The sequence below is a fragment of the Pseudochaenichthys georgianus genome, chromosome 10 (genome assembly GCF_902827115.2).
Source record: "Pseudochaenichthys georgianus chromosome 10, fPseGeo1.2, whole genome shotgun sequence".
Lineage (NCBI taxonomy): Eukaryota > Metazoa > Chordata > Actinopteri > Perciformes > Channichthyidae > Pseudochaenichthys > Pseudochaenichthys georgianus.
This window is the reverse complement of record NC_047512.1, coordinates 7,137,889-7,158,963: the sequence shown is the minus strand read 5'-3', so window position 1 is coordinate 7,158,963 and position 21,075 is coordinate 7,137,889. Positions and strand designations below refer to the sequence as shown.

The following is a 21,075-nucleotide window of genomic DNA, read 5'->3' as shown; positions in this document are numbered from 1 at the left end:
GCAAGTGTCTTGCTCTAATTTGCAGTGCCTATATATTCTTTCTTTTGCAATTCGTCAAAAAAAGAGCTTTCCGTTTATTTGATATTAATGGTGAGGTCCTGAACATCTCACGCTTCGGGGGAAATCCCTTCAATGTCTTTCTGTTGGGGTTCAGCTTTTCCAAATTAGTGAGAGGATGCATCAAATTATTAATAACATCAAATATTTCCATACATGAGGGTTTCATTTCCGATCAAGACTCTTTCCGTATCCTAATCTTACACCTGCACATTAGATTGATAGCCTTTTCAACTGTTATCTTAAGTAATTACGCCTTCATGATATTTAACGCATAATGTGGAAACATGCATATTTGTTGTGTCTATTTCTAATTAAAACGTGTTCCTCAAATATGTACGCTATAAGAAAAGTTTGTTATAGTATCAGCTAAACCCAAAATGTATTTAAAAAACACATATTTAAAGTGACCATTCCCAAAATATAAATAGTTTGTGCAAACATGTGAAGCATAAATGAACTGCCGAAATCTCCACATAAAGACAACACAACAGCTTCATTAGTGGGAACACTGGTTTGTGGTTGAGGTCGCATGCTCAAAGTCAAGTGACGTAACTTTTTCCTTTATATTAGCTGCTTATGTGAAGATTAACAGGAAGTGGAGCCTGCCAACTCATTTCAGACCATGTCCTTTCCCTTTTCAAGTGTGTCTGATCATAAAAGTAAATTCAAGCTCTGTCCCTCTGTGGGAGTGTAAAAGCATACTTTTTCCTGTGGTGACCTTCACGGCTCGTTGACTGTGGGTAGCTTGTTCCGTTTCACTTTTACGCTCTCATAGTTGCTTCTCGTTGCCCCCAGTGAAAGTTGAAGGGGGGAAATTAACAACTGGCGACAGTAGCCTTTTATAACGACCCTTTAACATACATAGGTTTCATTTCTTGCTGTTGCCTGTCCACATTGACCGTCAAGCCCCGAACCACAGCTGCCCCCTCACACCCAATGCACCACTTTATGCCATAATGACACTTTAGACAGCAATAGGGTTGGAAAAAGATGCAATGACGTAACCAGCACACAATACCAATTGTATTTTGTAATCATAAAGCAGTGGACATAAACCTTAAAGCAGTGTTCTCAGACAGTCCATGCACCCCTTAAGCTTAATCATTGTGATACATCATTAACAATATTGCAGGAACAACTGTTAAATAAGGCTCCACTTTAAAGGGCGGTGGTGGCGAAGTCGATAGTCACCAGTTCAAGTCCCGGCAAGACCAAGTGCTACAGAGGTGTCCCTGAGCAAGGCACCGTCCCTGAGCAAGGCAGTTCCCTACACTGCTCCCTGGGCGCCGTTCAAAATGGCTGCACACTGCTCCTAACACTAGGATGTGTCAAATGCAGAGAAACAATTTCCCAATGAGGGATTAATAAAAGTCCATCTTATCTTATTCATTTCAACTTATTTACATATTTTCCCGCTGGTCCTATAACATCAACCAATTTAAGATAAGATAAGATAGTACTTTATTGATCCCAATTTGGGACATTTTAGTTGTATTATACTTTGTTCATTCATTTGTTTATTCGCTTTCTACAGAACACATCTCCAGTTGGATAAAATGATCAATACCCCTCACATTTTACACATAGGCTAAATATGAAGGTATAGCTAACAGCAATTGGTTAGCTTAGCTTAGCATAAAAACAGGAAACAGGGGGACAGCCAGGGGACAGTATATGCAACTTTCTGAAGTCTTGTTATCACTGTCAAGTTGCCAGAAATACTCCACTCCAAAAACTCTCTTATTGGCAACATTTTATAATCTTGGGTATGCAAAAGTTTTCCTTCAGCTCTACATTATGCAGATTATATCCCAAAAATAGAACATGTACTCAGGTGACATTAGAGACCCCATTTCCATTGTCCCTGCAGGCAGAAACGAGAAAAGAAACTGTCCCACCCCCACATTTGCCCTCGCCAGCATATGACGGTGAAATAAATGACAGATAAATGAGGAAACCGTGACTGAGAAGGTACCACATTTGAAGGGACACAATAACAACTCATACATGACATCATTGTGTTTTTGTGGCGGTGCCAGATTAAATCTTTACTCTCAATGACAAGAACACCAGATATTGCACAGAAATTGACCAAATTAAAGATATAGGCCGACAGTGAGTTTCTTAACTATATTTTTGTATAACAGTATACACACACAAATCATAACATATTCACGATGACTCTACGGGGTAAAGTTCAAAGTTAATTTAAGGTAGTTTTAATTTCTTTAGTTAACTCCAATGTTTAAACGTAATCTAAGTAACAAAGCTATCAAAGCAAAAATACTATTATGATCAGCTTGATACCGTGTCTGTTGTTGCTATTGTGTAAATACTAGCAACTGTCCCGTGACCTTCCTGGTCATTTTGCATTTGTCCTTTTGCATAAATTAAAAAAGCGGGAGAGTTAAAAAAAAAAATAGGTGACAACATGCGAGTGTATTTTTGGGATCCTGATGTGGGGAAATTCCTGGAGCAGTGGCGAGCCGTCAGGGCCCTCTAGGCCCTCTGTGAGGGCCTAAGATATTCTAAATAATAATATTTGAAAACATTAAAAAAAAATATATATATATATATTATTTTTTATATTTTGTTGTTGTTACATTTTTCATTAATTTTACCAAAATAACTTGATTTAATTGTATTTAAAATACTATTTCCAAAGAAATGTATCCTTCGAATCTGCCTGTTCAGTTTCTGTTGGAATGTGAAGGGTTAAATGCAGTCTCTGTGAGTTATTAGGCTTGTTTGAGACAAGCAAGACCTGCGCAGTTGTGATCAACGTCTTGCTAGTGCGTTGCATGATGGTTAGTCATTTTGTCCGACTTGCTCTGGAGGCTCGCCCACATGAGACTTTGAAATCTCGCGGGACAAAGACGCCCGCAGCCTTGAGAGCGAGGCGAGGCGAGTTGGCGCAGTTGCTCTCCACGAGCTGCGGAAGCGAAATGTTTGATGGGAAACGGCTCGCTGGTATCTCGAGCTGAGCGCTCATTGGTGGTTTTTACCACGTGCTGCTGATGAAACTCTCCCATTGGCTGGCAAAAGTTTGTTGTTGTTTTGTGTCAGTTTTACGTCGCCACATCCATTCCCATTTGTCATCATTGTTCCACAATGTTTATCATCATGAAATTAATATCTATATATTTTATATATATATATTTTATACTGCTTACCGTTTTCATACTTTATATATCTTAGCATATTCATACACACTGTTCATACTGCTCACAGGCTGATATCTAGTGTATTCACACACACTGTTCATACTGCTCACAGGCTGATATCTAGTGTATTCATACCCCACTGTTTATTCATCATTCAATTCATTCTATATGTTATTCTGTAGATTGTGTACATTACTTTCCACTTCACTGCTTGTTGCACCTGGTTAGAAGCTAAACTGCATTTCGTTGTCTCAGTACCTGTAATATGTGTAATAACAATAAAGTTTCTCTTTAAGTTAAACCAAATCATTAAAATAAAATCTATTGTAATGTAATGATTTGGTTTAACCTTATTTATTGAATACATCATTTAAAATGGCAAGATTAAATCAAATTACATTCTCCATACAATACATGTGGGATTTCTATTGCATCCACTTCATCTGCAAAGAAAAACGCCAACGCAATTTCCGCCATTGCAAACCCAGCCAGTCAAGCCGACTCCGAGCTGTCCGACTTAAGACGAGCTTTTTGACACCTCCCCCGGCTGCGATCGGCTACTCTCGTCTACTTTCGAGGCGAGCCGCAATGTGTCTCAAACAAGCCTACTGTGAAGACGGGAGAGCTTGCGTCCCTCTCTACATTCACAGAGGGCCAGCTATAGTAACTCAACGAGAGAGTAATGTCAAATGACAGTACAATTGACCAATCATATCTTCCCTCTAAATGGGCGGGCTTTATTTTCGCGGACTTTATGACAGGTTCCGCCCGCTGTGAGGTCTATGCAAGTGGTGCAGTGACGCGTCCTAAAACCCGGAAGTAAGCTTCGCTCGGATTCCCTCGACAGAAAGCAATGGAATTTCTCCATAGGATTTTGGAAAATAGCTCGAAATAAGGTCTGTGGAAAACGAACCTGTTAGATAAATGCACGTTGTGTTCAGCCAGATAATATCCACATGTCTATCCTACTTTTTTTTATTCATAAATCTAATCGATAGATTTATAATTAGCATAAATTCGTTCATGATGGCTCACTGACTTCAGTGATAGTGATGACATCGTTGTGAAATTATTAACCGAGTCATTTTCAAGATTGAGTTACAATGATAAACTGGAGTGGCAAAGGATCAGCTGCATGACCCGCCATCAAGTGCTTCATCCAAAAGGACAGGAGGATGCACTTTGTGTTTCAGTGATTTGATCATCAAAGGTAGGCCAAGTCATTTTCAATGTGGGCCGCCGTGCCGACTTCATTCATTTGTAATTGCTACTTGGCTGTGGGTGCCCTGTCATGATAGGTGTTTATATAAATGGTGTTGTTTTGTGTGGTAGAGGGTCGCTGTCATTGATGCGTTTTGCACCCCGGACCACTGTTTTGATATTCCGCTGAAGTATACGTTGAGACATAATATCTCTTCTTTTTTTTCGAGGGAAGGCGGGGTCAGAGGGCCTAGGTATAAAAGTCACGGCTCGCCACTGTCCTGGAGTATTACTTAAAGGACCAAAATAAAAATGACTTCACTGAAGGTATAACTAAGATGAGTTCATGCTGACACACTGAGGCTGCATGCAAGTCTGCAGATATTCAAAAATAGTAGTGTGACTGTCAATGTAGGTTATGTCTAAGAGGAGGAAACTGCTCCTGTGTACCGCCATACCACAACTGTCAACGTGTCAGCAGCGGGGGAGGTGAGAAAGGAAGCCCCTTTCTGTTTACCTCCCACTTCAATGTTTCATAACTTACACTGAGTTCCATCGGAGCTAAACCGAACGCACATATCTTGGGCCTTAAAGGTGCCCTGAATGTTGCAGTCTAAAAGACATACAGATTTCGAGAGAACAAAGGAAATTAAGCACATTTAGTGTAGCCTACTCCAAAAACGTAGTTTGTTACAATGGTTTAACTTTTGCCCTATCTTCTCAATCTAGTTGCTGACATATATCAAGATGTCTACATCTGCAGGTCTAAAATGCTGCTGTTATAAATGTCCTTCTCCATTGGCAATGCATTTACAAGTGCTTAATCTGCCAGTAAACTAAAAAACGCTCTTTGCTGAGAATCTACTGTACCTTAATAAATTCTATTAGAAATGCATCATTTTTATTGAGAATCTGAATCAGCAAAGAAGGTTAACTAGTAACCTAAATTAATAAATTAATTTGTTAATTGAGGTTACCAGTTAACCTTCTTTGCTGTACTTTATTAAGAAGCAACTAAGGTCAAGCGTCTTTGGGTTCAAGAAAAGCGCTATAGAAATACAATATATTATTATTATTATTATTATTATTATTATTATGTTGTCCGGTTGCAGTCCGGGAAGAAGAGAGTGAAGAGAGGAGGGCACACAACATTAGTAAAACACATAACATGTCCGTGTGGGAACAATACCCCCAACTGTAGTTCCATGTATGAATTATGAACCCAGTGTATAAATAGGTGGTCACCACAGTCCTCAATTTTCCAAACCGCGTAGGTCATCATTTTAGCAAATGATCTTTGCACGTCTCTAAACGCCACGCAGCAGGTATTGAGCTTCACGTCAACGGTGAGAGGACACTTTTAATCCGTTAAAACATAATACAAACGGATGGAAAAAAGGATATGTTTGTTTGTTTTTTAACCTCAAACATAAGCGTTATAGTGAGAGTTCGCCGCAAATTCGCGCATGGAGAGGTTTAATTTCGACAATTAGCTTAACTACTGCACGAGGTCAAGTAGCATGTGTTTCTTTTTCTTTTCTTTTTATAACCCCGCTAACAAACTTGAAAGATATGTTAATGTAACACAATGTCTTGCTTTTAACGGTGATTTACAATAGTAGATAGAGTTAAAGGAACTGTAAATGAAAGTTTAACGTGTTGAGTGTTAGCTTAATGGACATCATAGCAAGTCCCCCTGGCTACAGTAACGTAATACTTGCACTTTTACTTTGTAACAGTATTAATACACTTTGGTATTTCTACTTTATTTATTTATAGATCGTTACAATACTATGAGAGCTGGTCACAGGGATGCGTTCAAATGTAGTCAGTAAATTGTGGAAATGGCGAACGCAGATAAAGTTGAGCTCGAAAATCCTCCAGCATCATTGAAGTCTCCGGTTTGGGAACATTTTGGTTTCGCAGTTATGTACAAGGATGACGGACAAAGACAGGTGGACCGAAACAAAGCTGTTTGTCGGCATTGGTCAACTAACATTGGTTACGCGGCTGGCAATACATCAAACTTGCACACTCTTTTGAAAAGGCATCACCCGAACGTGAATATCACCGGTACCAAAAGACTGAAGTGCAAACCCAACTCCTGCTAGCATTTAAGCCTCCACCACTCGCAAAAAGTTTAGACCGAGCCAAAGCTATTACAAAAGCCAAATATCCTTATGTTGCCATGTTAGCAAAGCGCTACCTGGCTGTATCTGCTACCTCTGTCCCTAGCGAGAGAGTGTTCTCCACAGCAGGAGACCTTAGGCGCGCTCACACCAAGTACTTTTCCCACAACGGTTCCTGAGAACTACGATTTAGTTGCGATCACACCAAAAAGTCCCGGGAACTAAATTAGTTCTAGAGAACCGTTTTTACCCCCTTTTCAGTCCCTGCTAGAGAGCAGGGACTTTCGTGGGAGAAAAAGGTTCATGTGTCTGATTGGCTGGGTGGAATGCAAACAAACTCCCAAAAACTTTTGTGAAGCCGCCATTTTATTAAAAATGCTAACTTACTTCCGGGTTTTATGACTCGTCACTGCGGTTCTCTAGCATTAGCCCAGCGCAGAAACACAGAGAGACTAACTTATGACAACAAAAAATAAAACATGGGAGATGAGGAGGTGTCGGCGTTCTGGCCGTTTACTCGGAAGGTCCCTAGCTCCGGGGACTTTCGGCCGGGGATTTTGGGCGGCAGTATACGCCGTGAAGTTGTTTGCGGCCTGCCAGTAAACCCAAAGCAGCAGCAGAAGAAGTGATGTCAGCGGCTTCATTTGCCTAATCCACCCCCAGGAACTAATTTCCGGTGTGAACGCGAGCTGTACTTAGTTCATAAGAACTAAAGAGTTCTCAGGAACCTTTGTGGGAAAAGTACTTGGTGTGAACGCGCCTATTGTTAGTGCCAGCAGATCTGCCCTTTCGGCAAGCAATGTGGAAAAGTAAATTTTTCTTTAAGAAAACATGAAAATACAATGACAAGCAAGTCCTAATGTCAAACTGGCTGCTTAGGTACTAGTACAGTTCAAATACAGATTATTTCAGTTAATCGAAATGCTGCACCTTAATGTTTATTTTATTATATTTTGTATTTATTTGAGTGAATACATTATTCACAGTTTAATAATAATTAAAAAATATATATATATTTTATCTTTGTGATCATTTTTTCTGCAGTACCGAAACGTACCGAACCAAACTGTGACCTAAAAACCGAGGTACGTACCGAACCGAAATGTTTGTGAACCGTTACACCCATACTAGCTAGCATGTCTGTGTGTACTTACCAGTATAATTTGTCTTTTCTTTTCAGCAGTTAAAGCTTTCAGGATGTTTCAAGGTTCCAGAGGTGCCAGCTTTGCACAAATGCTCATGAAGAATATACCTGAGACATCAAGACAGACTGAACCATCCAAACCTGCCGCAACGTCAAATCAACCAAGCAAATATACTTCTTACAAACAAGGGAACGGTTCGTATAAAAATGGTGAGTATAAGAATCTCATTTGCTTGTAACCTTAATGACTGTAGCAACATCTTTGACCCATCGGTTTTTATCAAAATGAACACATCTGTACTGTAGAATTTTAATCTGCTCTTTCTGCCCTGTTCTTATTTCACCAACAAAGGTTATGCCAAACCAACAGCTTCACCTAAAACACTGATTGAAATATACAAGCAAGGTGACACAAACGCCATCTCTTTGATCCATCAGCTTGCCCAGGTTTTGCAGTTCCACCTGGAGATGAAGGAGACAGTGACTCCAGGTACAAGTACACCACTTGACATGTTTGTGAGCCTTCAGATACACTTCAGAGACCACTTGTTTCAAGTTTCAAGGCTTTTATTGTCATGTGTGCATAGCTACAGTGTTGTCATGACAATCTTAGGTCACAGGCTCCTCCACCAGTGCAACACAATAAAACGGATAAAATAGTTCAAGTAAATAAAATAAAATATAATAGAAACAGAATATGATAGAAACTGTGCAGAATAGTCTATATACAGTAATTAGAATATTGATATATATGTGAGTTGCAAACAGATGAATGTTATGTTCTTTCAAAAGTTCAGGTGTTTAACATTCTTATGGCCTGTGGGATGAATTGTTTTATTATTGTCAATGAAAGCCTTTTGTTTGATTATAGAACATACAATAACAAAGCAAACTATTCATATATTGTCTAGGTTGAAATTGTAATCTGGTTTTATGACTCTAGCTCAGAGATTCCCAAATCTGACTGCTTACTAGTTTCTTTTGTAAAAGACAGCTAGAGGACTTCTCTCCAATCCATTCTTCTGTTGTTTCTCAGGCAATTTACCAGGGCTTTATTTTGCCTTTTGCGTGGTGATTGATGGGTTTGAGTACAAGACTGGTGTTGGAATAACAAAGAAGGAGGCTCGACTGAAAGCGGCACAGCTCGCTCTGCCGGACCTGCTGCCCACCTTGGATTGTCTGAAGTCTGACTTCCCTAAAGCAGCAGGTAAATGTCTAATACTGATCTAACAAAGTATTTCTGGAGCAGACAGTTCCTGGAACGCCAAAGTGTAGTAACAGACCTCATCTTCATTCATTCCCATGGCTGTTTTTTTTTTTAGATGTCCCTCCACCACTGCCAGCAAAAGAGGAGCCCTCCATCTCTGACCTTTATCCTCGTAAAGCCGATCATGGTACTGTAATTCTGGATTCTATTCGACTGGATGGCAAATATTAGGACAGTGGCATATTTTGTTCAGATCTCTCTTAAATGAAATATCGAAGTTTAATTTGAGGGGTTGTGTCCAAAGGGCGGTACTACAATTTCCGTATCAGTCCGTGACGTCACTGGGCCCAGAAAGACTTTCCCCCATTGACTAACATTGGGAAAGAGACGTCTGTAAATCAGCGGATAATTTTTTGTTAAACTAAATAAACTACCCAGTATGAACTACCTTACAGCCCTTATTAGAATCATTCGGTCCTTAAAGTTGTAAAATGCACTAAAAGCCGAATCTAGATTTATTTTCTGTCTCCATTCATTCATTCATTCTACTGAGCCGAGAGTGGGAGCTCGGGGGGCGGGGCTTAAGGGGCCATGCTCTGTGAGCGCACATACGGGTTCTTCTGCTCTGACAGCTAGGCATGATGGGTAATCTGTGACGTTGGGTCATTTTGTCTTAATGCGCCAATGAGCAGCTCTCAGGAAAGAACGACACCCCGCCTCCCACGCTGTATCCAGTTCTTATTATGGTTCTAACCGGTTGGTATGGAGGTCAGGTGACTTGCGTCTGTTGAAGAACACCTCTACTGTTTGGCCGGAAAGACGTGTTGGTTAGTCTGGCTGTATTTTTTAGAATGATTGTGTTCGATAAAGTTAAAAGTTAGCACTCAAAACCCCTGTTTTATTTCATTTTAAAAACCTTTGCTCTGTAGTATTGCCAAAGAAACAAAAACAAATATGAATCTTGACATATTTACATGCTTTTTGAAGCAAAAAGGGGAAATGCATTGAATACTACTAAAACTGTAAGCTACAGTAGATATGCACATTTCTATCTAACTGTTGTATACGTGGTCTTGTATGTCTTGCTGTTCAGAAAGAACAAGTCCTTTAAACCACCGGATTCCCAACGAGGTCAAGGATCAGCTCACGAAACTGATGAACAGCCACCCAGAGTTCACTGCCTGCGCTGGCACCGCAGCAGCCTTCATCATGCAGACTTGTAAGGGACCTCTCACAAACGCACAGTTAAATCAAAAATGTATTTTGAACCTGCGAATGAACCATAATATTGGAAACGATAAGAGCTGTTTTATTCGTCATTGTGTAAAGACGACCTAAAAAGCGTTCTTACACTTTTCCTACAGAAAATTGATATTTTTATAATCTTCACAAAAGCAGTATTTATTGCATCTATTTGCTCATGGTACTTTGTCAACGTCTTATGTGTACTACATCTAATACTACAGACCTGCTCGTTAGGAGTGCAGATGTTTTTATAGCTCCATTAGCTCTGTTCAGAATATAAATCTCACACATGTATGCATTCATCTTTTTGACAAAGTTCCTCTCCCTCTTCAGCCGGTGGATATGATGTGGTCGCTCTAGGCACTGGAAACTTTAATACCAAAGAGAGTACCTCGTTGAGTGGACGCGTTGTGCATGATTCACATGCAGTGGTTACTGCAAGGAGATCTCTTATGAGGTAAGACACAACCATGATGTGGTTTGGGTCATGAAAGGAATTCCTATGATGCAAGTCTTTGATTACAGCAGATTATTTACTTTATATGCAATATCTTGATCAAATCAACCACTGAACAAAACTATATTTCAACTCCCACGAATGACCAGAACAATTCAGGTTAAACCCCTTCAAATACTGAAGGTTGTGAAATGTGTCACTCAGAACACTCATTTGTTGAATACCTAATTTTCCAGTGTGGTTAGAAAGTGTGTCATCGACTATATCATACATGATGTCTTCTGAAGATGTGGTGCTGCCGGTAGAGACATTATTCTAGTGTTGATTATTGTTTGTGTGATATTTAAATTGTCATCTATAGTTTTTAAAATAACAAAATAGAATTCCAACCGGTTTAAAGATGCCTAATATTTCCCACGACTTATTACCACTTATATTATTGTACTAAATATGCAATCATTTGAACGCCAGTAGAGATTGATGTATCTACTTGGCAACATTTAGCATGTCATTATTAGGCACTGGTGTCACATCAGGTATGTGTTAATAGGGAACATGTTGGTTTATGTGTAATGCTTTGGTTGAGTACATTGTGTTTAAATGTGTTACATTGTAAAGTCTTCGCGTCGAAAGGAGCCAGTCGAGGTGGTTCGGGCACCTAGTTAGGATGCCACCTGGGCGCCTCCCTAGGGAGGTGTTCCAGGCACGTCCAGCTGGGAAGAGACCAAGGGGTAGACCTAGGACCAGGTGGAGGGATTATATCTCTTCGCTGGCCTGGGAGCGCCTTGCGGTCCTCCAGTCAGAGCTGCTTGATGAGGGGAAAGGAAGTTTGGGGCTCTCTGCTGGAACTGCTGGAACTGCTACCCCACGGATAAGCGGGAGAAGATGGATGGATGGATAGATGGATGGATGGATGGACATTGTAAAGTTCTGGGAATATTACTTTTTTAACAATGTATGAATGTTGCTGTTTTGGAAATGGCTCACGTTAAGATTATTTTAAGTGATTATTTATGTGGGAACCCACAGTGAACCCTTTTCCTTTAAACAATGAAGGTCTTCAGCCCTTGACACTTTCACTTCACACTTCTCTGATGTCGCTCTAATGTTGTGCTGACAGGTTTCTGTACCGGCACCTGCTGATGTTCTTCAGCAAAACGGCCAATCTGACGGAGAAGTCGATCTTCCAGCGGAGCAGCAGCAGCGGCCTCCTCACCCTGAAGAGCGGCATCAGCCTCCACCTCTACGTGAACCAGCTGCCAAAGGGAGCCGCTCAGATCCCGTCCAAACTGTGAGTTAGGGCTGCACGATTTGGGCAAATAATCGAATTTGAGATTTCTCTGACAGATATTGGGTTTTTAAGCGACCCAACGGAAGTTTATAGTAAAATGCGGCCATATCTCCGGCTAGGAAGGTCGTATTAACGTGCTCCCGTCTCTAGCACCCCCGCAGCCCGAGCTACGAGTGAAAGAAATAAACTTACATGAAACTTTGGGTAAACCGTTGGGTTGCTTTAAAGTCAAGCTTCAGTTTAAGATTCACCCTGTGATAGAAACATGTGATGGAGCATTACTAACCTGACTCAGATGGTTTGTTTCACCAAAGCATCTAGGAAAGCCCCATTGGAAGCCATTTGGAAAAGTATTTCGAAAATACCTTCTATCATGGGCCACTTCTGATTGGTTAACAATGACTGGTGCATGTTGAGCACAGCACTTCTGATTGGTGTGGATGACTGACACACAAGAAGAACAACACATTAAAAATAATTTAAAAAAAATTAAAAAACGCAGGCTTTGCGATTTGATAATTGCATCATTTCAAATTTCGATTTAAAATCGATTAATCGTTCAGCCCTACTGTGAGTGTTTGATCACTCGGCACCTTTTGGCCCGGCTGAAAGGCAATGTTGAGACTGTTTGTCTAAGACGAAGGCGATGCAAAAGTCGGCTCTGTCACTTCTGGTTCTTTTATGTTTGTTTGAGGTGCTCACTGCCGTTTTCTCATTAGGTCCTTTAAACTAAGTGATGTTATAGAATCAAGGTTGCAAGTAAGGGGTACATTATTGGAAGTCGTTTTCCACTCAACCTAGGGCTGCTCAATTATTTGTATTTTAATCGCAATTACGATTTTGGCTTGCAACGATTATGAAAACAACATCGAAATAAAACGATTATTTTATTTAAATTATTTTTTCTATTGGTTTTTCAGTTGAGTTATACTTAAAGTTCAGGGTAAGCAACTGTTAAAAACATACTGTTCAAATTTTCTTTTCAATAAATGGGTGTTTTCAAAGTAAATGGATAATCGTTTTTAATAATCGTGATATCAATTATTGACCCAAATAAACGAGATTATGATTTTTGCCATAATCAAGCAGCCCTAAATCTCAACCTCAATGGGGCCGTGTTTATTACTCAGTTTGTCTTAACAGCCTAAATAAAAAGCTTCAATAGGTTAAAAAAGCAAAGTATTTTGAGTTTAAAAAAAAAAAAACGTTATCCAGTGCTCTTCCTCAGCTCTGTGCTCTGTTCCCAGGCGTCTGAACCCACTCTCTATTTCGGCGTGGCAAGTCAACAACGAGATCAGCCTACACCTGTCAGTGGAGGGGAAGGTGATTTTTACTTTTCCATCCACAAGGTCTTTAATGATAAATGCAACAAAAGTAAAGTTGTATATTGCTAAATGCGTCATGGGCGTATAATATAAACGGAAATGCAACTGTTGACTACAAAACTTTTTTTCTTTTCAGGTGTTCTCTGTTTTCTCGTCACCTTATGATCACTCTGCCTCCAAAGTGGTTAGCATGTCCACCACAGACAAGCTCACTCAGTGGCAGGTGCTAGGATACCAGGGAGCCCTGCTCAGCCACTTCATTGAGCCCGTCTATGTGCAAAGCATCCTTATAGGCAAGTCGTGATCCTTTAGTGGTTTCCCCACAACCAGCAAAGACAGCTACCCTGATAATGTCCCATTGAACAACATTTAAATGTGAAAAGCTTTTACTGTAAAGAATTATGGAACTTGTAATGCCTTACAAAGTATTTGAAAGTAGCGTACATACTTCTCCATAGTGACATAGAGCCCTTCCTTTTCTCAAGGAAGCCGTAGATCTAATAATAGGCCCTTACAGTATGTCACAATTCATGCAGTCTATATTCAGACTGCATCTTTTAAATCTTCTGTTTGACCAAGAACATAAGAACAGGTGTACAAATAACCTACTCAAGTTTACAAAGAGTCAATATTGTTAGATAATATCTTCCATGGCTCTCCGCTTTGAAAAACTGGAAACTCCAGGAGAGTTGTCATGACTGTGTGAATATGCAAAAAACACCTACATGATAGATTCAATTCATCATCACTGATAGGTGACACTATTACATCATCACACACACACACACACACACACACACAGCTTTACTAACTGCTGCAGCACATTATACTGTACTGTTAAAATTAGAAACCTTACATTTCCTAACTATCTTCACTAATCACACCTCTGGACCCCTGAGTACCCTGTTTTTTAAACCCACAATCATCTTAAATGCAGACACCAAAAAATACCCATCTTCTTATTTAACATATTGATAGAATACGGATTGATTGAGTTCAATAATACAACATTCTGAAGTTGTAGAAAGGGGGTGAAGTATGACTTAAAGGTCCCCTATTATACTGTCTTTCATCAACATGTTATAGCTCTCAGATATATATACAGAGCCTGTCTCTGATTGGCTGAAACACCAAACAGATCATTGCAGCATTACCCATAATCCCCTCTGTTTCAGCCCTGTTTCCAAAGTGCTGATTCTCTGTCTGTTACTTTAGATGAAAATAAGGAGCCCAGAGGGGACACATGTTGATGTAGAAGAGACATGGAGAAGAGGGGACACATGTTGATGTAGAAGAGACATGGAGAAGAGGGGACACATGTTGATGTAGAAGAGACATGAAGAAGAGGGGACACATGTTGATGTAGAAGAGACATGAAGAAGAGGGGACACATGTTGATGTAGAAGAGACATGAAGAAGAGGGGACACATGTTGATGAAGAGGGGACATGAAGAAGAGGGGACACATGTTGATGAAGAGGGGACATGAAGAAGAGGGGACACATGTTGATGTAGAAGAGACATGAAGAAGAGGGGACACATGTTGATGTAGAAGAGACATGGAGAAGAGGGGACACATGTTGATGTAGAAGAGACATGAAGAAGAGGGGACACATGTTGATGTAGAAGAGACATGAAGAAGAGGGGACACATGTTGATGTAGAAGAGACATGAAGAAGAGGGGACACATGTTGATGAAGAGGGGACATGAAGAAGAGGGGACACATGTTGATGTAGAAGAGGGGACACATGTTGATGTAGAAGAGACATGAAGAAGAGGGGACACATGTTGATGTAGAAGAGACATGAAGAAGAGGGGACACTTGTTGATGTAGAAGAGACATGAAGAAGAGGGGACACATGTTGATGTAGAAGAGACATGAAGAAGAGGGGACACTTGTTGACGTAGAAGAGACATGAACAAGAGGGGACACATGTTGATGTAGAAGAGACATGAAGAAGAGGGGACACATGTTGATGTAGAAGAGACATGAAGAAGAGGGGACACGTGTTGATGTAGAAGAGACATGAAGAAGAGGGGACACATGTTGATGTAGAAGAGACATGAAGAAGAGGGGACACATGTTGATGTAGAAGAGACATGAAGAAGAGGGGACACATGTTGATGTAGAAGAGACATGAAGAAGAGGGGACACATGTTGATGTAGAAGAGGGGACACATGTTGATGTAGAAGAGACATGAACAAGAGGGGACACATGTTGATGTAGAAGAGACATGGAGAAGAGGGGACACATGTTGATGTAGAAGAGACATGAAGAAGAGGGGACACGTGTTGATGTAGAAGAGACATGAAGAAGAGGGGACACATGTTGACGTAGAAGAGACATGAAGAAGAGGGGACACTTGTTGATGTAGAAGAGACATGAAGAAGAGGGGACACATGTTGATGTAGAAGAGACATGAAGAAGAGGGGACACATGTTGATGTAGAAGAGACATGAAGAAGAGGGGACACATGTTGATGTAGAAGAGACATGAACAAGAGGGGACACATGTTGATGTAGAAGAGACATGAACAAGTGGATTTTGCACAACAGGTGACCTTTAACATGTGTATTTGCTAAAATATATGTACTTTTAAAATCATTTAGGTGACGCTTGCTGCACTGACATCCGTGGCATGAAGATCTCTGTGAGCCAGCGTGTGGAGGGGGTCACCTCCCTGCTGCCCATGTTCTACTGCATGATGAGACCCCACATCAGCCTGGTGCCCTCTGTGGCCACCAACAGCACCGACGGAAGGCAGTTCACCTACGGTATCAACTGGAGCGAAGGAGACAGCTCCCTGGAGGTGGTGGATGGCCTGGAGGGCAAGACCACAGAGGAGTAAGGATCACTTAGTAGGATATTGACAGTTGGGATGCCAGAAACGGACCATGATCAAAATCGGACAGCCCTGGCGAATATTAATCGATTATCCATCGCCTCGCCCCCCCCCGACAAACAAACTGGTGGTGTGACCAATGGCCATTTACAATTATTAATACTATTAGCATTAGTCTATGTTTTGGTTGAAACTAAGCCAGGACAAAAAAGAAAAACATAAATGATAAATATATATAAATAAAATCGAATTTAAAAAAATAATTTTCGATTATGGAAACTGTAACGAATATTCGAAAAATCAAATAATGGCTGGCATCCCTAATTGACAGTTGGGTGTCAAATGTGGTGACAAAAATGTGCATGAGGCTATTCTGTCATATTTGCTCACAAAGGGGTTGGGTGTGATGGGGTTTCTGTGCTAAAAACGCTTAGATTGGATTGCGATTATTTAATATAAAATGTCAGGTCGGAGCTTACTGTCACGGTGTAATGAACCGGAAAGAAAAGTGATAACTGGGTGATTTTATTTATTTTGAAATTAGAAGCAATGCAGCCTGGAAATCTTGAGTGTTCCTCAGTTTGAAAAGTCCCCTTGTCTATGAGCTGTGTAGCAATCTACTTTCTGATTCCACTATGTGTTAGCTTAGAATCGAATGTTTTACTTTACATGGATTATCTTGTCGTAGGTCTCCCTTCAAGAGTGGCACTGCTCTTGCTAGCCGCCTGTGCAAAGCGGCGATGTCGCACCGCTTCAAGTTGGTGGCCAAAGAGGCCCAGAGGCCGGAGCTGCTGGCAGCAAGCTCCTACAGCAAGGCCAAGGTAACACTCAAATCATGGTTTCAGATTCAAAGGCTGAGAACTAATGTTATTATAACAGCATGGTATATTGTGCTTCACATAAAAAATAAAACTAATAATTAACCTTTAAAATATAAATTACATTTTACACGAAAGTAAAATGTGCGGTATCAACAGCAGAAGTTCCAGTTGTGTGTGTGTGTGTGTGTGTGTGTGTGTGTCACACGCAGCGGAGTTGGAGTTTTTCTTTCTTTTTTTTTTTAGTCGACAACATTCTTTTTCAAAGTCGCAATTGTATTGTAGCATTAAAGAAGACCTATTCTGCTCATTTTCAGGTTCATATTTGTATTTAGCTCCTCTCCTGGGACATGTCTCCATGCTTTAAAGTTCAAAAAGCTCTTTATTTCTCTCATACTGCCTGTGCTGCATCACCTCTTTTCACCTTCTGACTGAAAACAGAGCCCAGTCTGCTCTGATTGGTTAGCTGGCCAGCTCTGTTGTGATTGGTCAGCTGCTCAGAGTAACATAACCACATTATGTTACGGAAGAAGTATCAAAGGAGTCCAATGGAGGAGTTTCAGGCAGGTGGGAAGTGTGTGGGAGATAACTCCCTCTGGTGGGAACTTTCGGGTTATCCTTTGCAGACTATTTACATGCACACAATCCTACATATCCGACTATAGGAAAGGGAAAACCCCAAAAAGCATAATGTTGCTACAGTTATCCTCTGTTTAACTATGTGTTGTATGGAAAGCAGAATGCGTATCTTCAGATGAATCTACACATTTGGGGTGGGGTAGGTAATTACATTTATTCGAGAAACTTGTACACAGGTTAGTTTACAGTAATATTCACATGAATCAGTCTGTTTATATTCACTGCTATGTAACTGTAACCTGAGAACCACTGAAGCTACAACAGTGCAACTTTTAAAGAACAGTTCTTGTTGAGAAAAACAAGCATCTGCCTTCTCAGGCATACCGGGAAGAAATGTTTGAACATTTTAAAGTAAAATGCTTCAATCTGGTGCACTTTAAGCAGAATGACTAGAGACTAGATCTAGGGGGTACATAAACACCCATATGAAAAAGATCGGTTTACATTTTAATAATCAAATAAGTATGTGAGCAAAACCAGTAACCCATAGCCAATAAAAATACATGTAACGTATTTTATTCATATCTTATTTTACTATTTTATTTATGCATATTTTGTTATCTCCAGTTTAAAAGGATATGTCTGGTTTACTGTCCTATCGCATACACTGGAATGATTTCAAACCTGTTTTATCCCAATAATTATAAAGGAGTGCCTTGGCAATATGTGTTTACATAAATTGTGATCAAAACGTTTGAGACCCACTAAGATAACTTGGACTAAAGTGAACTATCTAAACACTCAGAGTCCTTTACCTCCCTGAGCTGAAGTTATCAGCCTCTCAGTCTGACTGGAGAGGACTCTCCTCCACATCATTGTAGAAACATCTTCTTCTTCCGTTAGAGCAGCTAGCACCAGATGCTAATAACAACAGCGCCGGTTCCAGTACACCCTCCCTTTCTCCCTCGCTCAATCGCACGTTGGCTGTGAGCTGCGGTTGCCAGATAAGCCAACATCCCCCATTTTCATCACAGGGTGTCCGCGGGGTCTTAAAAAGTATTAAAAGTTGATAAATCAATTTAGCGAAAATTAAGGCTATTAAAAAGTATTAAACGGCATTTTCCAAGGTATTAAGAAGGTCCACAGCAACGACAACATGAAACACCCTTTAATTTACTGAAACAACATGTCGGGAAACCCCCTCAAGGTGGCCCCATGCAAAGCGTGCCTTAAAATGTTGCTTCTTATTTGAAGTTTCGTTGCCTTGCTCCGCTCTGTGGGTGGGGGGGGGGGGGGGTATATCTGCTGTATATCTCTCTATATGAGAGATATACAGCAGGAGAACACGCCGTCCACCGCGGAGAATAAACAGAAGGGCAACCATGAAAACCATGCTCCGGGGTCTTCTTCGCTGCTTTTGGTGTATTTCGTGGCGGCAGCAGCGCCACTTACGGGCCTGGCATATGTACTACAGCGTTTCCAGCATTTCCAGCGGTCTAGTGTGAACGGACACGTTAATGAATCAAATGCGTGTGAACGGAAGACTTTTTTGCATATGCGTTTTACTGTATGAGGCCCCTCGTGGGGCCGGGGTCTAAGCCAAACTATATCCGGTCACAGAGATCTGCTATTTTAAAGTAAGTTCAACACATATCGACCCTAAATATAGTCTATATTAAGAACGAGAAAAGTCTTAACATATATATCGTTTTTTGTAACCGGTTAGAACTCGAAGTTGCGATGAGGTCTTAAAATGTATGGAAAGGGTCTTTAAAAAAGGTCTTAAAAGGTATTAAATTTGGCTTCAGGATTCCTGTATATACCCTGCATCACTTGCAGCGCCCATCGTACAGGGCAAATGAAAGGTGTAACCGGGGTGAAAAGGGTGTTACATTTACTTAATTATGAATGTTGTTACATCAAGGCCGAAAATTAGGATGAGCCCCAACGGTCAAAACATTTTCTTTTCTTTTCATTTCATTTTCATTTTCGTTTCCTCCCAGAGTGCAGCGCCTCCACAGATCTGGCGCCCTAGGCGAACATCTATAATGCCAGTGCAACGGGCCGGCCCTGGTCTCAGGTTACGCTGTAGTCATGCAGTAGGCTACGGAGAGCGGCGAGAAACATTTCCTCAGGCATCGAAAAGCGGAACCGAAATTCACATTTCTAAATGATGCAGTTGGAATCGAAATGTTGGAACCGGTTCCGAACCGGTTCTCGGTACCCAACCGTACTCTTAACATCCCGATAGCAATGAATATATTAAATGCTTTGACAATAAATACATAACAACATTTCATCTGTGGAAGCCGTGGCGCTGTAAAAAGCACGACCAATCATCTGAGCCGGCCCGGCTAAAGTAACTGGATGGCCTACCTGCCTGTCAGCCTTCCATCTGTGCACAAACTTATCTCGTGCCCTCATTGGTCATGTGCGCGTTCGTGTGTGTTGGAGGCGGGGCTCTGTAAGGAAGTCTGAAGGAAAGGTCAGATTATTTTCGGCTGCGTACTTTCAAATTCTAGTGCGCTCGAGCTGGTGTCTCCATTCTACCTTTAACTCTAAATTGATATTTGGAATGGATTTTGTGAATATGTTTTGAGAGAAGTGTTCTGCAGAATTAGTTTTTTTTATACTTGTGTTATGTCACCGCAGATGATGGCCAAGGCGTACCAGGAGGCGAAGAACGTGCTGAAGGCGTACCTGCTGCAGCAAGGCTACGGTGCCTGGCCGGTCAAGGTGTCTGTGAGTGATAACTTCAGCGTGTGAAGATAAACACATTATCTCGAGAGAACAAAACCTGTGTTGAAGAAATAATGTTCACATAAAAAAAGCACTGGTTGCTGTGGGACTTTACTGTAATGCTAATGTGATTTCTAAAGGGATTAAAGTCGATCGCTGTTAATGATGAAGAGATATTTTGGGTTATTTGAATTAGTGTTTTTTGTAGAGGCAAACCAATTGTTGCAGCCCTAACGCTTTTATCTGGGAAATAGTTTTGCTTCCTTATGTGCATGCTGAAAAGTGATTTGTATTGTTCTACTGTTTAAAAATAACATTTTGCCACGTTCAATATTACTTTCTGTATCAAGATTGAACTTTAATTGTCCTTAAGTATGATGAGTAAGTTATGGTTGTTGCATAAACATTTAAAGTTTGCCTCCACTCAAATTACTGTTTTGTGAGAACAACCTCTTTTTGACTTATTCCTGCTGAACAGTACGTGTGCCGAAGTGAGCCATGGCTAATGCTCCATGGTGGAACAACTAAATAAAACCAAACCATAGCTCAAATGTTTGTGTTTGGCGCGTGTTAATTTAGCAGGAACGCTGACATTACCAAAAAACACTTGTTTCTCTATCTCTCCAAACATTCAATTAACGGTGCGTTTTTGGGGCTCTGTTATTGCCATGAATGACGAAGCCCTTTGACTATGCTAAAAGAAGAAGGCAAAGTAAATAACATCAACTTCACTCAGACCCCACTTACACGCAAACGAACCGAATATCAAAAAAGTATTCCGTTCACACGAGACCACGCTGGAGACGCTGTAGTGCGTTTTCCGGGCCTCAAATGGTGCATTTCCACTGCAGCGGGTAGCCCCGTTTAAGCGTC

At 40.8% G+C, this 21,075-nt stretch overlaps 1 protein-coding gene across 2 annotated transcripts; it reads left to right on the top strand.

Annotated features, from left to right (window-relative positions):
* Positions 1-7,602: 7,602 nt before the first annotated feature.
* On the top strand, positions 7,603-20,737 carry adad1 (adenosine deaminase domain containing 1 (testis-specific)). 2 transcript variants are annotated; one of them, XM_034093290.2, is made up of 13 exons: positions 7,603-7,638; positions 7,737-7,907; positions 8,050-8,187; positions 8,734-8,904; positions 9,020-9,091; positions 9,998-10,123; positions 10,483-10,606; positions 11,727-11,897; positions 13,145-13,220; positions 13,359-13,515; positions 15,834-16,068; positions 16,755-16,887; positions 20,116-20,737. In XM_034093290.2, the coding sequence occupies exons 2-13, from the start codon at positions 7,751-7,753 to the stop codon at positions 20,227-20,229; spliced, it is 1,674 nt and encodes a 557-aa protein (XP_033949181.1). In that variant the 5' UTR covers positions 7,603-7,638; positions 7,737-7,750; the 3' UTR covers positions 20,230-20,737. The 2 variants fall into 2 exon arrangements, with proteins under 2 accessions (XP_033949181.1, XP_033949180.1); XM_034093289.2 differs by having other exon boundaries at positions 7,734-7,907.
* Positions 20,738-21,075: the final 338 nt, after the last annotated feature.

Excerpts from the sequence above, each read along its gene's own strand:
- adad1 (XM_034093290.2), top strand. The coding sequence starts at position 7,751 with ATGTTTCAAGGTTCCAGAGGTGCCAGCTTTGCACAAATGCTCATGAAG. Across the intron at positions 7,908-8,049 it reads GAACGGTTCGTATAAAAATG|GTTATGCCAAACCAACAGCT; the intron begins GTGAGTATAAGA and ends TCACCAACAAAG. Across the intron at positions 9,092-9,997 it reads TCCTCGTAAAGCCGATCATG|AAAGAACAAGTCCTTTAAAC; the intron begins GTACTGTAATTC and ends CTTGCTGTTCAG.